General features: G+C 35.5%; 1 protein-coding gene across 1 annotated transcript in view; it reads right to left on the minus strand.

Moving 5' to 3' along the window:
• Nucleotides 1–513: 513 nt before the first annotated feature.
• Nucleotides 514–18,801, minus strand: part of Ac13E (Adenylyl cyclase 13E) — a 43,740-nt gene continuing 25,452 nt past the window's right edge. The window contains exons 10-12 of the mRNA XM_071596620.1: nt 15,518–15,735; nt 11,596–12,773; nt 514–1,098 (exon numbers count right to left, since the gene is read on the minus strand). Of these exons, the coding sequence (XP_071452721.1) occupies nt 852–1,098; nt 11,596–12,773; nt 15,518–15,735 (1,643 nt within the window). The 3' untranslated portion in view covers nt 514–851. The remainder of the gene's footprint in view (nt 1,099–11,595; nt 12,774–15,517; nt 15,736–18,801) is intronic.

Below are 18,801 nucleotides of genomic sequence, written 5' to 3' on the forward strand. Positions count from 1 at the left end.
AATAAATACTGTACCATTTTCTAGATCTCAAGGATAATCAGTCATTATTCTAATTAACAACAAGTCATATTGAATTAAATGACTTACATTAGGTCAATTAGAGATGGTGAGATGACAGGCAAAGCATAGATAAGATCGAAGTCCTAATAGATGAGTTTTTTGTCGGTTTTTACAGCAAGACTATCTAACTAGTCAACACAAATTATCAGTTTCAAATTTTGGAGTATTTGTACCTGGAGTATATTTCATGCATAACTGTTTTTTCAAAATAGTCCAGCAATTGTTTCCTTAGGTGATATGCATGAATATTACTCTAGAAAATTTATTTTTAATGTTATTCATATAAAAATTAAGAAATATATTTTAACAACAATTTTGCATTCCAATTCTCTGGTTTTCAGAAAAAAAATTTCATCCAAGACAAATATTAGAAATCTAAGATACCTGCAACCATTTTTCATCTTAAGCTTAAATTTACAGAGGATAAAAACGCATGTTTACTGGCACCTTTATTTTAACATAGTAAGTTAGCATGAAACAAGAAATGGTACATGCTGCGATTTATACATGATGGTAATTGATATTTCATATTTTTTGTGTGAACCATTTTAATTTAAACAGTTCACAGAACTATGGCTGGTATTATGAAATAATTTATAAACTAGTCACTAAAATAACAGCATGAATAGACATTAAAAACATAAATATAAGAAATAAAATAGCTTATAAATAATTTATGTAATGGGGTTACATACACTTGGTAATATCCTGTGGATTAGACTGGCAAATTTTTAGCTACCAACGCTAAAACATTGATTTTTCTGCCACATTCGCAATACAATTAAAAACATTCACTCATCTTTTCGACTTTTTAGCAAAAATACATTCATATTATCTTTTCCTTTAACATAAACAGAACCTCTTGGCTCAAACTCATACAGCTTGGACAGCACAGGTAGGCATGCTTCTCCCACCTGTATCCTTCCATTTACCCCAGTAGAGTCCATGCGACTGGCAACATTGACAGCATCACCCCATATATCATAGTAGAGTTTTGAAGTGCCTATTACTCCAGCAGTCACATCACCATGATTGTACCTAATATGAAGATATGCGTGGAAAATATCAAACAAATCAAATTAAATGCAGCCATTACTACCTAATTTCTAAATAAAAAACAAACACTGTTAAAATAGTAGTAAACAAGCAATTTCAGCGATGAATTAGGGCAGTATTCATGATAAATAGCATAAATAAAGACTACAATCTCACAGCAATAACTAGTATCAAATGTTTCCACTGGATTCAATACTCAAGATGACTTTTAATTCCATTCCAAGATGACCACTGACTTTACATAATATTAAATTATTACAGTCAAGTTTATATACCTCCTGGTAATAGTCACAGTGTATGCGAAGATCAGTGCACAGAACTAAAACAGCTATGCTTGAAATGTCCAACACATTCTGTAACTATAATGTGCCTTAGCTAAAGTGATTAAATGTGAATTTACACAGCCATTACCATCCAAAATCGTACTATTGTAGATATCTGAGTAACACCATATGATTCAACTTAGTGATGTGATTAACAGGATGCAGTGCAAAATTTCAAATCAATGTATACCACTATAAGAAGAGTCCCATATCCACAGCATGTAATTTCCTAATAGGTTCTGATAATCTTGCCTGCCATTAAGTTGGTAATACTCGGACAGGGTTATTTATGACCTCTGGTTATACAATTTTTATGGAAATGATAGTGATAGTATGTGAGACTTTATTTCATAGTTTATTTGGAAGGTATTACTTCTCTTGTTATTGATCCCACAGTTCAGTATTTATATGACATATCAAATCGCGCAGTTAAAGATGGTTGCCCCAAGGATCAGGTTCAGAAATGGTATTTTCCAATTCCATTTAGCATAAGACTAAAATCATTGATAACTGAATAGAAAAATGTTTTTATTAGGCATTATGTTTCAGAATCTAATACTGATAAATAAGTCTTTTCAAATTTGTGACTCAAGACAGTTGAAATAACAATTACATTGAAATTGGTAAAAGAGCATCAGCAAAGGGAAATCTAAATCAGTTTTGGAATTTTGTAAATTAATTCAGAAAGGAAAGCCTTTCAAAATGATATGCAGTTGGGTATATTTGAAGCTACAGGCAGAAGAAATTATTAACCTTTTCAACCTTGTTTTAACTTTTTCCAAAATATTTCAAGGCAACATAACGTGCAGCTACCCAAGGCAAAGGTTTCGTTTATTGTTACAATGGACGTGGGTTGTTCAAGAAGTCCTTAGAAAAACATTATTTGAGATTGTTTTTTTTTAATATTTTGATAATCTTCTTTCAGCTAGATATACTTTTCCCAGCAATTCTCTGACTTTTTTAAGCTGACGAAATTAGAATTTTGGAAAGTCTCAAAATAGGCATCTGGGTAGATCTGGGCAAAATTAAAAACATGGTAACTTGTGATATGCCTGTAGCCTCAACTATTTCGCGAACCTTGATTGGTCAATCACTGATAGCAATATCATGGATTTCATCAATAATTTTGGAGGAAGTCACTTCCACTGGTTGTCCTGAACAATGTTCATCATTTGAGGAGGTACTGCCATGTTTAAATTCATTTCCCAATTGTAAACAATGGTAAACACAAAAGCAGATGTGTTAAGCCTTAATAATAGGAGTGTTTTTATCACAGCACGAAACTTTATTGTTTTCCAAATAACATTTGTTGCTTCAATTGACTATGAAAATGAAACCACGAGATGGAAATACCTGAAACTTGAACAGCGATTTAACGAGATATGACGCTTATTACAAGCCAAACTTTTCCATACATTATGAATGCTATCTCTTGTATTTCCAAAGGAGTTCTTGAATGGCCCATGAATCAAATATGTCCTCCTTCCATTCAATGACCATACCAATCAAGTTAGGGATCCTGGATTTGCTTGCATTTGGCTATTTTAATCATTTCAACATCCCAGATTAACCTTTCCCATTCACTGACAATTTCCTCTCCTGTTCTCTTGACAACCAATCACCCATGACTTACATACCTCTGTTTATCCATACCCCCCAAAATCACCTCTTCTTCTGAACTTCCCATCAGTTATTCCTTGTACTCTGATTCAGGAAGGGTTTCAATCACCGAAACAGAGAAGCAGTCGTCAAAAGATTGTTCAAAGGAAGCAGTGTGGGTAGGGATGGGATAATTTAAGAAGATGGGAGATTTAGTGGAGTAGCGGTGGTTATTCATGTGGAGAAAAAGGGTGGTGGTGCACAGAAGTTTTACGAGAGGCAGTATATAATGTTTTTTGAAGTTCAGGTGGCGAAGGAATAACTCTTGGGTTGGAATTTGGCGGGTTTAAGATGAAGGGGGAGCCCTAGATGGTCTTGTGTACTGGAAGATGTCTTGCAAGTTTGACAGGGGTTTCGCAACGAAACAGAGGGACAATGTGGGAATAAAGGTGATGTGGACTGTCTGTTATGAATAATTGGGAAGATTTCACAGAGTATATGTTTAATTTTGTGGGTTCCAGGGAAGAAAGTAGTGATTAGGTTAAGGCATTTTGGGCCATTTGGTTTGGGAAGAGGAGTGTATTGGTTGAAGGTTTGAGGATTTTATTATTAAACGGTCTTTCAAGGTACCTCCATTTTATGAGAGATCCTGTAGCTGTTCCATGTATTTCTTTTGGAAGCGAGCATTATTGCAGAGATGGAGACCACTGACTGAGAGTGAAAAAGGGATGGGGTGTTTTTTATTTTACATATATACCAGGTCTGTTCAAAAAGTATCGTGACTTTTCTGTGTTTTCAAAAATTATTTATTTATTCATGAATATCAATTTTCTCTCCTTCAAAGTAATCCCCATTAGATATCATACACCGGTGCCAACGTTTTTGCCAATCCTCATAGCACTTCAAAAAATCATTTTTTGTGGTCTTGTTTATATACGAGGTCTGTTCAAAAAGTATCGCGAATTTTGAATTTGCGAAATTTGAATTTTGAAGAGCGTGTCGGATGCCTGAGCACGTTAATGATAGACAAAAACATTGACGAAGGGAAGAAAATAGTATTGGCCAATTGTCGAATCACAATTAGAGATGTTGCTGAGGACCTAAACATATCGATTGGCTCGTGCCATTTGATTTGGGTATGACACGGGTCGCCGTGAAATTTGCAGGGGCGTGGTGCATCTTGAGTTCTTGCCACAGGGTAGAACAGTAAATAAGGAATATTACCTGCAAATTATGTGCAATTTTCATGAAGTAATCCGCCACAAATACCCCTGCTCATACATTGTTGCATTCGCGTGAATTTTTGGCCAAAAACAACACACTAATGATGCCGCAGCCACCGTATTCCCCAGATCTGGCCCCCAGTGACTTTTTCTTGTTCCCAAAACTGAAGAGGCCCATGAAAGGATGACGCTATGCAATGATTGACAAGATAAAGACTGCACCGAAGGAGGAGCTGAACAAGATCACAAAAATGATTTTTTGAAGTGCTTTGAGGATTGGAAAGACACGATTAGAAGTCACGATACTTTTTGAACAGACCTTGTATATTATAAATTTATAATTTTAAATATATATATATATATATATATATATATATATATATATATATATATATATATATAATGTATAACACTTAGCACTAGTGGACACAGACAAAAACACAGAAACACACAAAAAAAGAGACTCACTATTTTTCGAATTTTCGGTGGTCGTTGCCACCTTTATCAAGGAGGAGAGGGACAGAACTGTGAGTTCTGTCCCTCTCCTCCTTGATAAAGGTGGCAACGACCACCGAAAATTTGAAAAATAGTGAGTCTCTTTTTTTGTGTGTTTCTGTGTTTTTGTCTGTGTCCACTAGTGCTAAGTGTTATACATTATTATTCACGTCCGTGAGTCTTTCAAAAAGTGTTATATATATATATATATATATATATATATATATATATATATATATATATATGTATATATATATGTATATATATATGTATATATATATGTATATATATATGTATATATATATGTATATATATATGTATATATATATGTATATATATATGTATATATATATGTATATATATATGTATATATATATGTATATATATATGTATATATATATGTATATATATATGTATATATATATGTATATATATATGTATATATATATGTATATATATATGTATATATATATGTGTATATATATGTGTATATATATGTGTATATATATGTGTATATATATGTGTATATATATGTGTATATATATGTGTATATATATGTGTATATATATGTGTATATATATATGTATATATATATGTATATATATATGTATATATATATGTATATATATATGTATATATATATGTATATATATATGTATATATATATGTATATATATATGTATATATATATGTATATATATATGTATATATATATATGTATATATATATGTATATATATATATATATATATACATGTATATATATACATATATATATATATATATATATATATATACATATATATATGTATATACATATATATATATATATATATATATATATATATATATATATAACGATTGTCCGGAAAAACTCATACGAGCGGCACAATAATGGGCTGACACAACATAACACAAATAGAAAAGAATAGACACATATAAAAGAACACTTACACAGTAAATTGTTCGAGCTTTCGGCCCTCTCAGGGGCCTTCTTCAAGAGAGACTGAAAATATGCTATGGATCAGGAGAGGGGAAAGAGTTATGGGCGTGGAGGGGAGGTGTGGAGGGGAGGTGTGGAGGGGAGGTGTGGAGGGAATGCTGGGAGGAAAATTAAAAATGGCGGTTAAGGGTGGGAATTTTAAAGGAACGGAAGGATAGAATGTAGGCGGATTCACGAGTTCTCACCTCTATGTTGGTAGCTGAATCAGGTAGGGATTCTAGGATGCTGAGGGAAAAACACTGGTCGAATGAAAGGTTGTGGGAATTGGCGTGTGAAGGGATAGGAAGAGATGAGAGTGAGGCAGAATTACAGGAGTACCGGTGATTATTCATTCGGATGGATAAGGGGGTAATGCATTCACCTATGTAGAAGGAAGTGCAGTGTTTGCATGATAAAAGATAAATAATATTTTTTGAGAGGCAATTAGCGTGGGAACGAGGTGGGGGGGCTATGAGGGGATGTAGGGAGAGTGGAGTAGGCATAATAAGAGGACAGGTTTTACATCGGGGGCGGTTGCAAGTTGGGGAAATATTGGGAAATTTGTCACGGGGGGGCGCCAAAGGGTTGGTGGATCTCAGAAGGTTTTTGAGATTGGCGGGTCGTCTGTATGCGATAGATGGGCATTGGGGTAGTAAGGATGAGGTCGCGTCATTGTCATGTAAAATTGGAAACAGTTCTTTAAGGAGGGTTTTCAGTCTGTGTGATCCGGGGTAATACGTGGTGCAAAGGTTGAGTCCTGCGTCAGATGTGGGCTTGTTATTGTGTGGTGTGTTTGGTCGGGTGGAACGGTGGATTTTATTTCGTAGTAACTTTTCTGGGTAACCGCGTTTGAGGAGTGCAAGGTGTAGATTGGCAAGGTATTTGTTGAGAGTGGCTGTGGTGTTGCAAATTCGGTGTCCGCGGATAGAGAGAGAGTTAGGAATCGAGCGTTTCGTGTGTTGAGGATGACAGCTTGTGTGGTGTAGGTATTGCTGATGGTTAGTGGCTTTGATGTGTACTGAAGTAGTGAATTTGTTGTTTTGAAGTGAGATGTCTGTGTCAAGAAAGGTGATGGTGGAGTCTGAAATGGAAGAGGTGAATTTAACAGTGAAAGATGAATTTAAGGCGGATAAGAAATTGTTGAGAGAATCAGAGCCATGTGTCCAGAGAATAAAAATATCGTCTATGTAGCGGACCCAGAAAAGAGGTTGAAGGGGTTGCTGTGACAGGAAAGTCTCTTCGAGATGGCCCATGAAGAGATTGGCGTATGATGGTGCCATCCTCGTTCCCATCGCTGTGCCTTTTGTCTGTAGGTAAAAACAATTTTGGAAAGTGAATGCATTTTTAGTTAGGACGAAAGTGGCAAGATTGAGGAGAAATTCCGTTGAGGGGCGCTGGGGTAGGGGGCGTAGAGAGAGATAATGCCGGAGGGAGGATAAACCTTCTGCATGGGGAATAGAAGTGTAAAGTGAGGTATCGTCGATGGTGGCCATAAGTAGGTTGGGTGTGGAGGGAATAGAGACGGAATTTAGACGGTCGAGGAAGTGGTACGTGTCTTTCGTGAAGGAGGGCAAGGAGAGTACAAGTGGTTGTAGGTGGTGGTCAAGGAATGCGGAGATTCTTTCGGTGGGAGAATTGTAACTGGAAACTATAGGACGACAGGGGACGTTGGGTTTGTGTATTTTTGGGAGGAGATAAAACTGGGGTGTTCTGGGGTTTGGGGGTGAAAGTAGGGATATGTCTTGGGAGGTGAGGCCTTCTTCTGGTCCGGAGTGGAGGAGAAAAGACCGAATTTCGGTTTGGAAAGTTTGTGTTGGGTTTTTGGTTAGAGTGGTATAGGTGGATGTATCGTTCAGGTGAGCGAGGGCTTTGGAAATATAATCATTGGTGTTTAGAATTACAACAGAGGAGCCTTTATCGGCGGAGGTAACAACGATGTTAGGATTGGACTGTAGGGTTTTTAGGGCATGACGTTCGTTCATGGAGAGGTTATTTTTCGGTCTGAGATGTTTTCTGAAGGATTGATTGGAAACTTTTTCGATAAGGAGACGTATAAAAATTTCGACAGGATGGTTACTAGGAAGGGGTTTTGGCTCATGAGTTGAAGCCGGGCGGAATTTGTCAAGTGCGGGATTGGTTTTTAAGTTACTGAAAGGTTTACTTTGTGATTTCCAGAAGGCGCGCCATCGAAGGTTTCGGCAGAAATTGAGGGTATCAGTGAGTATGTTTATGTGGTTTATTTTTGGTGTAGGGGAGAAGGATAGGCCTTTACTAAGAACGGATATTTCATTGTCTGAAAGGCTGGTGTTTGAAAGGTTTACAATGTCATGGGCATTGTCGGAGGGAGGGGGGGTGTTGGGATTGTTCGGTGGTGGCTGGCGTTTTGGAAAAACCGGAGGGCCTTTGGGAGGAGGGGGAAGGTTGTAAATGCTGCGGAGGTCAGGCTTATATTGAAAGAGTGGGGGTGGTTGAGGACGAGGTGGCGGGAAAGGGTGAGAGTGTGGAATTTTGAGACCAACTCGGAAGTAGGAAATGCACAAGTTGGACAGCTTTTTAAGGAGAGTTTGACGTTTTTGTTGGAGGGAACGTAGGGCAGACGAAATTATGGCGTTGAGTTGTGGAATTAGGTGAGGAGAAGCCAACGAGATTATTTTAAAGAGGGAAAAAAGGTTTGATTTGTGTTGTTCACGAATGCATTGGTATTGCATAAGGATAAGGTGGGTGTATTCTAAAGATTTTTGGTAAGAAAATGCATTAAGTTTGGGGTGGATATCGGGAAGAGTAGCAGATAGTGGTAGGGAAATGACTAAACCGTTCGGAACGATTCCTAAGGACAGGCAGGAGGTGAGAAACTCGGTGTGGCTTGTGTATTTTGCGAGCTTGTAGGCGTGACGGCGAAAATTTCGGATCCAAAACGGAATGGGATATATATATATATATATATATATATATATATATATATATATATATATATATATATATATGTATATATGAATATATATATATATGTATATATGAATATATATCTATGTATATATATGTATATATGAATATATATATATATGTATATATGAATATATATCTATGTATATATGTACATATACATGTACCCTTACATATAAAAAGGTATCAATGATGCTCTTGCAAGTTTTCCAAAAACGATAAAGACTTTCTGTGACTCGAAGGAATATTCCATTAGTGTATTCAATGATCTTTTACGTACATTTGATACTGTGGACCATGAAATTCTATTAAGCAAATGTGAATGTTGTGGGATCAGGAGAATCGCCCATTAATGTCTTAAATCATATTGAAAGGACAGGAAACAGATTGTGGAGGTTTCTGGCATTCGGGTCAACCACATTATAATACATCACTTTTCACCCATAGAAACAATAAGTTTCGGGATACCACAAGGTAGCACCCTTGGGCCATTACTATTTCTATTATATATCAATGATTTGCCTAGATATATTGAGAATAACATAGTTCTGTATGCAGATGATACAACTCTGGCAATCAATCAGAAGGACCCGAACTTGTTGCAAGTTAAACTTGATAGCTCAATATTGCTCCTCGAAATATGGTTTAACGTTAACAAACTGTCTGTAAATACACTAAAAAACAACTTATATTCATTTTAAAAAAAGAAGGGAAGTACCTCAGTTAGACCTCTGCTTAAAAGGCCAACCCATAGAAGGGGTACACAGCACCAAGTTTTTAGGTTTGTCTATTGGTAAGTCCTTTAACTGGATACATTCCAATCGCCCATGATTCAATTTGGCAAATAGTGGATTTATTCTAAGAAATCTTACAAACATTGTAGATTTAAATATATTGCAAATGGTTTACTATAGCAACTTTCAGCCACATATGATCAACAAAATTATCTTTTGGGAGCATCTCCTGACTTCAGTAGAGTTTTTATAATGCAAAAAAGATGTATTAGGTATGCATCAAAAGTACTTCCATGGCAAACATTATTTTACAGAATTGAAAATTCTAACTTTACCTTATCTCTATATTTATTAATTATGTAAGTATTGTAAGGACAATATGAAACAACAAATCACCAATGCTACAGTACATGGGCATTATACTTGACACAGTGTTGATGCATATATGTTTTTCCACTCTTCTGCTATTTATAATAAGATTCCCATCATGTGGCCATTAAAATTTTGAACTATATGTCACCAGGCATAATATCTGCCCCTTCTAGGAGTAAATTTAAGAAATTTCTCAAACATTTTCTCATAGATATATACTATTGTAGTGTGGAAGAGTTTCTGGAGTCTTTGGAACAGGTGATTGATTGTACTCTGAATTGTCCTATATTTTTATTTGTAAAGTCCTGGGACCATTAAATATTATTATTATTTTGAACAGAACAGCAAGAAAACCCCCAACAAAACATACCAGAGAAGACTAGGTAGTTCCACATTTTCTAAGGCCAACTTTGTCTTTACTTCAGATATTAAACATATTTTTAACAATAAGTTAACCCATTTCTCAGCAATAATTCATATTTTTTGGAGAAGTTGGCACAAAAGACTTTGACCTGTAGTTTTTCACCCACTCCTTATTGCCTGGAAATCACCATTTTGGGGGCTATTTAAAAAAAGATGTAAGCAGTTGAACTGTAACATGGTCACACATTTGTATTACATTTACTGGAATGGCATCTATTTGAATGGAATGTTCATTATTAAAGTTGTAGACACTATGCAAAACCTTCTTTCCACAAACTGAAAAGAACGCCATGGAGCTAGTCACTGTTTTCCACTAGTTTATTCCATTATCTTAAAAGGGATTGATTGTTTCCACTTAAAGGAAAAATTAATGAAGTACTTAATTATAAAATACTTTGATTAGTTAGGTTAGGGCAAGAGTTCCATCACCTAGCCAGTTGGACCAGTTGCCTGACATATGTAAAAAACAAACTGAAACATACTAAATTTTGAGTATAACTGAAAAAATGTTTTCATGAGAGAAAAAACTGATAAAAATAATAAAATGAAATTGTATTAAGTTTTTTCCAATCCACCATAAATGAAAAACTTGCAATGATATGGATGGAGATGTTGATGATGGTCAAAACGAAGTTTCACCAAAAAGGGCCCACCTTTTGGAACATATTCTTCCCTTTTTTAGCCAAAATGTTTTTTTTTCCAAAAATCAAACAGTCAAGGATTTATAGTTCAAAATAACAAGAAGAAGTGAAAACTTACTCAGCCTATGACCTTACATAAATTGTGAAACAGTAAACAGCCATTTGCAAAGCAAGAATATGGTTCCAAATGATGCATTGTGGAACAGTGAAGCATATGCATGGAGAGGCCATAAAAGGAAAGGTCTACCTGTAATTCCAGCTGTATAGTGTTCATTCACTAAACATATTACTCATGCTGATACCAGCTGCAACCCCTGAAAATTTTTTTACAATGTTCCTTTTAATTGGCTTACTTATAATGTTTCTTTCTGCCTACTTCATTTATTAGCCCACATGAAATACAGCATGCCCAAATCCTATCTCATACCTTTGTTATTCAGACCTTTTACCTTGAAAAGTCGCATCAAAACTCTCCAAACCTGTAAGAAAGAATTTTATCTGGCAGGCAATGCATAAAATTGGGTGCTTCAAAGGATCCTCAAGGAATAGATAACTCCTGACATTTATATTATCTGAATATTGTACAATAAGCTGGAATATTATTACACAATGAAAAAATATGCACTTAGACTAAAAGCTAGGTAGTATTATAATATGTAATAGTAAAACCTCTTTAATGACCAACCTCCTTGACAACTTGATATTATTTCTATGGAAATATGCTAAGTATAACTGTTGTACTCACCCAATCCGCAAAATGAGCTCAAATTCTAACAGGTATCTATTAAAGTCGGCGACCACCTCCTGCATTGCTAGAGCAAACTCAATCAACTGGAAAAGATGCCGATGGCTGCTGGACAGTGAACGCCGTAGTGGGTTTAAACCAGAAGCTGCCATGAAAGTGCTGCCTATTGTCTTTATTTTCTCCACCTCAGAAAATTCTGGTCTTTGAAGGAGTTCATCAAAATCTCCAACCAATTCATTGAGAATACGCAAATACTCCCTGCCACTTAGATATGACTCATCATACAATTCTCCAAAATTCACTATGCTCCCAAAGAGCACCCCCACTTCCTTATGGTTTTCTGAATATCGCGCAGTCGTCTTCAATTGTTCTGCCACATGACGAGGAATGATATTGTGCAGCAACCAGTCAGCTTGATCACGCATACTTTGAACTCTTGCTTTATCTCTGGCAGCCACCCAAGAGCCATGAAAACCAAGTCTGTAAGACACTTCAAATTCTCGATCTAGAAACCATATAAGGGCCAAAAGGAGTAGCACATCTGGCCATATTTCCCATGAGAAGTATTGGGTCCAAGGAACTGTGCTATTTGTATCATCATGTCCCACATATTCCTGACACATTCTTGATGCTATTAAACTAATGTAAATGAGTCCCACTACTGTAGCAAGAAAACTTCGTAACCAACAACTGAGCTGAGTAAAATTGCAAAAATGCACCAACGAAACAAAGATGAGGCGTGCTACATTTCCAGCTTGGTCCAATGATGCAAGATTACTGCATTTCAGATGCACTAGAACTGACACTGCAGGTAGAGTCAAAATAAATGCACCACATATGTGCCAATAATACCATGTTGTGAGTCGAGTAAAGAAATTATACCAATACCCCACTTCAAATGGAGTAAATGGGTCAAACTTTCCTCCCCATGAACGGCAAATACAAATTGTCAGAACTACAAGGAGTAGAAGGGACCCTAAAACTGTAAGGATGATCCATGAAAGAGAAGGGCTTTCCAATGGAAGTAACACCTGGGTAATGATCATCATAATCCAAATGGCAGCTGCCACAGCCACATCCAGGCAAGTATTGAAGCGTGATGATGCTAATGTTGGTGGGCTGTTCGTGTCCTCTTCTCTCAGGTGAGCATAAGTCCTAAATTCTCGCTCCATTTGAGTCTATGCAAAATAAATAATAAAAAAGACATTTTGGAAATTTGTTGTCTCTGGCATAAATTTATGGAATTCAAACTACATATTAAAATTAAAAAAGTAACTCAGTAATTCCACACACACTGTGTGCGGAATATTAAGTTACTAATTTCATTTCAATAAAACATTTTAGGTTTAGCCTAAAATATTATCAATAACTTCACATTAACCCCATATTTTGGAATTTTGAAATATATATAGGATTATTATTTTCCCTAAGAAATGTACCTTTGTTTTTAATTCTAATAAAAAAATACAATGATATGAACATTCAAAACTTCACAAAGTTAAGCCTGAATCAGTTGATTATATTATCAAAATATATATAGGAATGAGTTAAATCTACTATTATTCAAACTTCAAATCAAATGGCACATTTTTTTTATAAGAGACTCCATTCAAGATCTTTATTATACTTTTAGCAAATTCAATAATCCTCTTCATAATTATTCATTTGTACCATTCTGAGCCCTTAAGGGCCAAATCATCTACTTTCCATGAATATTAATCAAGAGATTTCGAATAAATTTGTGTAGGCCTATTGTGGACTTCTGTGATCGGGCTGGATAAAATCCATTGGGTAAATTAGGACTTTATTATGAATAAGGAGTTGATTGTTTTCCTGTAACTACACATCTCATCAGATGGTTCGAGAGCCATATATTAATAAATTAGAGCTGAATTTATATAGCTTTAGGTAATTGTGTCCTGTAGTAAAACGCATTTTAATTCATGATATTAACAATATAAAATTCATAATATCTGAAATTTAATACAGAATCTACATTCAGTAAAGATTAATTGGAAATACAACAATATATTACAAGACAAAAGATTGTGATAAAGCAAGCCATTTGATTTTCTATGTTTTAAATATAAACAAGGATTATTCTTTCTTAATATTTTTTTCCTAAATAAGTATTATGCACATTTTTACTTAAAGATTGGTTATCTCTTTGTCATTAATATACAGTTAAACCTTAAAATTTCAATCAGTTGTCATTAGAAATTTCATACAATTCAAAGCTAAGATCAGTCCCTCACAATAAACATAGGACTTATGGGGCTTTAAGAATTGAAAAAATTAATAACGTTGGCAATTAAAATTCAGAGTTATGAACTAGTCCCATGATTGCAAACATCATTTATTTTTAAATATCTACCATCAAAATTGTCATTAAGCACTTACAAACTGTCACTTGTTGAATGCTGTCTACGACGTGTTGAATGAAAATCAAGGGAATGTGGTATTATGGGACAAAGACTATGAGCAAAGAATATGAAACATTTCCTTAACAGCTCCTTTACTAATGGCTCTACATCAGCCAGCACCCACAACACCACCTATTTATATCAATATGTCAAACAAAATCTTCTCCCTTTGAACAATAACAATAAATAATAGTAATATAAACAGTATAAAATTATAACTCCTAAAACCAACAATATGATAACCATTAAAACATCCAAAACTTAGATTTTTTTTCAACAAAGAACATGTGGCAAAGTAATAATATAACCTGTATTTAAATATACCAACAATATACAATAGTAATAAAATATGCACATTTTTATAACTACAAAAATATCTCTAAAATATCCCTATCACATTAAAACCATGTTTGGATTTAAACAACCTAGTCCTTTTCATGAAATGACAAGGGTGAGACATTTTGCAGATAAATTTACTGCTTTTAAAGTCATGCAGTTTGGTAGTCTCAATTAAATTAGATATGTGCTAAGTCTACAACGTCCAGATTGTTCTTCCGGTTAAATTCAAATTTATTTGCACCCACACCTAATCAAGGCAATTCTGGAACTTCATGTCACAGTAATGGATTATTTGTTTTGTTTGTCTTTAAATTCAGTACATATTTCACAGGATTTCACAAAACCCACTATATCCTCACTTCTCCCCTCACATTTTCTATACACACATTAATCCAAAACAAGTTGGACTCTGTATTTCATCTGAGTAATATCACGATGAGCAACATGCAGTTCTTTTCCATTTCGAACTTTCGCAAACTAGGAACTACCATTCCTTTCTTTTCAAATACAGTATCTCTAAGGATGTTAAGCTCATCTTTTAACTCAAAGAATTATTTCAATTTTTCATTAGGCCCCTTTTACCTTGGTCAACTTGTTAATATTTTGATTTTTCTTTTTTTTTCCCTATTGACATGATATCTTCAAAGGATTTTGTTTTTATGTACTCCCATTTATTCTCAGTCATAGGAAAATTATTATAGAGTAGACAAACAGTCAATTTTAGCTAACCATATTGAACTGCTAGAAAATATAATAAAGTAAACCCTTGCTAATCTGGAACTGCTTAATCTTGATGGAGTCTGTCCATTTAGTGTGGGTGGTTTCTTATGGAGACTAAAAATTAATATTACAGAGGCCCAAACAATTTATGTAGGGGGAGGTGTATCATGTAGGTGGGTCTAGCCTATCTAAGATAATCAGTGAAATAATGCTCACTTACGCATAAGAAATGTGAATAGCTATTTGATATGGCTAAGTGCATACAGGGAGGGGAAGCAGATTTTCTTTCCTCCAACTGAGTAGGCAATCTCATGTGAACAGTTTGCATCACATTTTCCATTACTTAAGTTTAAATTCCGACATAAAACATACATATTTATTATTTATTTTTATGAGCAATCAATATTTTTAAAATCCAAATAAAAGAGATTCATCATTACCTGCTTAAAAAATAATGTGCACTTGCGCAAAGGAGGGCTTGCAAAATATGAGCTATGAGAAGAGACATCCCTCACACAGCGAATCAACTGCAAATCAGACTGCTTCCGCAGAGAATGGAAACAGGGAAGATTATTCTGCATATGTGATTCATCACAAGTTCCATGGCCTTCATCATGCTCCTCCTTACTGTGTCTTCTTACTCCTACATCACGATGGCCTTTAAAGGAAACAGATAATTACGAATTGATCATTTTTTAAATAAAAAATGAATTAGCTTATTTTCTGGCACAAGTAGTAGTAGTTTTGAGGGGAGGCGACCGACAGCTAAGGTCATTTGCGCCATAGGGGATGGATAGGAAAGGATGAAGGGTGGAGAGAAACCCGGCGTCGGCATTAGCCTACTCTTTACGAAAGGCGCCAAGGGGTCCGCAGTTTAACGTCCCATCCGACGGACGGCGTACTCACTCAAAGTGCCCTCCACAAAGCACCTCAAGTAGGGATCGAGATACCTCTGAAAAATATTCAACACCGCCGGGATTTGAACCCGCGCCCTCACGGTGGGAAGCCAGTACGTTAGCCCCCGCACCATCTCGATCCCCCTACTGGCACAACCTTTCATTCATTTGCACAGGGTCATCACCAGCTAATGCTAAATACTCTTGATTTCTGCTCTCTCAACTTTGCTTACTTTACTTTTGCAATGGATACCCTTATGATTTTGATAATCATTAGAAAACAATTTTTTTTTCCCTCTCAATTTTGTAACCATTTAGGACATTCTCTTAGTTTTTACTTGTTTACCTGATATACATAACTGTTTCCCCTGCTCTGGTTTTTGCCCCCCTATTTTAATTTTTAACTTAGCCTTTGTCTTTCTCAAAAATTGCATACCCTTGGTTTAATTTATATTTATTCTCATCCCATATCTATCACACAGAATTTCCAATTCACTCAGCAATGCTTGGAACCCCTTGGCTGATAGACAAACTAAGAGCTTGGTCATCAGCAAACCTGATTTTACGAATTCTCCTCTGACTTTCATTCTTACCTCCAGTTCTTCCCATGCCTCTTTAATCATTTCCTCCACATAAAATACATAAAACAGCGAAACCTTGTTGGCCTAAGTTCTTTACCATACAGTTTTTCCATATAGTCCTTCCATCTCTCTTGGATCTTTTCTGTTTCAACCATTACCTCCTTAACTTATCTCTAACTGTTAACACAGATCTTCCCTTCTTCCTTCCTGATAGTGATTTAACCTTGCTGTATATCGCACCAATTTCATCCTTCCTCTGAAAACTTTCTACACTCTCGCACAGTATCTTCCGCCATACTTATTTTGCTTTATTTGTTGCCCATCTCAATTTATTATTTAACTCTTTGTACTTCCTTTTGCCTAACTCCATGTTTATAATCTACCATTTTCTTCTCTCATCTATCTTCTAATCATCTCATCCATGATTCATGGTTTCCTCGTCCTTTTTCCATTTACGGTTCTTATTATTTTTCTTTTGTGGCTTTCGATACCACTTTTTTGAATAATTTCCATTTTTCCTCGATAGTACTCAGCCCTCTACAATCATTATCCATGATTTTCTCAACAGCCTGCTGATATTCCTTCCTTGTCAATCCATTTAATGCGTCTACATTCCATTTCCTAACCTGGCACCCCTGCCTTATCTTTTTGAAACTAATGCTACACTTCATAACAACTAAATTGTGGTCAGAGTCTGTATCCACTCCCAGGGAGCTGTGCGCATTTATTGCACTGTTCCTGAATATGTGCCTAGCCATTATATAATCTGATACCTTTCTGAGTCACCTGGCATTTTCCATGTATACCTGCACCTTTTGTGGTGTCTAAACCAGGTTTTGGTGATCACTAACCCCCGTTTCCTACAGAACTCAATTGCTTTCTCCCTGCGGTCATTCCTCATACCTAAACTGTAATCCCTCACTGCATCACCATCTCAAGGTGGTTTCCTGTTGCCTTCCTCAATAGTGTTTTTTATGTGACATTATCACTCAATGGCTGCCTCACTAGGGTCAGATGCCTTTGCAGCCGCCTCACTGAGCAACAGATGCTGTGTGGATTACCTTTTGTCTGACTGACAACACCTCATGAGGCATTATATACAAGTATGCCTTGCTGAAAATTTGTTCAGGTAACACCAAAATTTCAATGTAATGCATCACATGGTAACTCATTTGTTGCCTTAGGTGAACTGAGCATGTTTCAATTTGCATTAGCTCCTGCTAATGCAATATTCAACTGAAATCAATTAGACTTGTACCACATATAAATTAAGCTAATATAATAACAAATTAAATGTGTGCACAGTCAATTATGTGAATAAATACTTACAGTTACTTTTTATATAAGATCCCTCATATATAAACCAAAATAGAAGATAATACAATAAAAGAAAATGTACTTATTTTTGACGTTATGTTTCCAAAGTTTAAAGATAAATTCTGTTAATTAAGCAGAATCTACAAGCTTCTAAAAGTTTCCGATAACGTTCTTTGCTGCGGTTAAGTCAGAGCTGGCTGCTTCTCCATACATCACAATGCTATGGATGCTGGTTCTTTTCTTAAACTTCTTGAACCACCCATGGCTTCCACTAAATACTTCTTTTTCAGCCATTGATGATACTGGCATCATCTTAACAAGGTCTGCAAAAATCACTTCTCCCTTCTCACAAATGATCTTCTCGTTTATAGCAGCGTCTTGTAATTTTGTTTCATTCATTCATTCATAAGAGAAGCAACCTTTCAACATTGTTGAGATAATGTCACAGTTGCGTAGATATTCTTGTCACTCCCTTTGAAGTATTTATCTCCTTCATTTTGTTCTTATTCTGTAGGGTAGTGCAAATTGTTGATGTCGAACGATTGTATTGGCATACTATGTATAGATCAGTGATGCTCACACCTCGTTCTTGCTTTCCAATGATTTTACTTTTCATTTCTTCAGCTATTAATATTATCACATGGTTGTCTTCTTGCGGCTTTTTCTATGGAGGCATTTTTGCCACGATTAGTACAAAAAAATCACAAATATAAAGTCTGAATACAAGTTTGGAAAAATGTGTAATCCCTGGTGACAGTAATATGCTATGCAGTAATATGGAACAAGTGCTAAACACTAACTGAAGCAGCAGGTGTACATTCTTAGCAGGAATTCCCTTCTCTTTGTCACTTGTGAAAAGTCACGCACTAAGCAAGTAATTTTGATTAAAATATTGTTACTCACTCGAATCCTCATCCTCTCATTAATCAT

The sequence above is a fragment of the Hetaerina americana genome, unplaced genomic scaffold (assembly GCF_022747635.1).
Source record: "Hetaerina americana unplaced genomic scaffold, ioHetAmer1.1.p SCAF_8, whole genome shotgun sequence".
Taxonomy (NCBI): domain Eukaryota; kingdom Metazoa; phylum Arthropoda; class Insecta; order Odonata; family Calopterygidae; genus Hetaerina; species Hetaerina americana.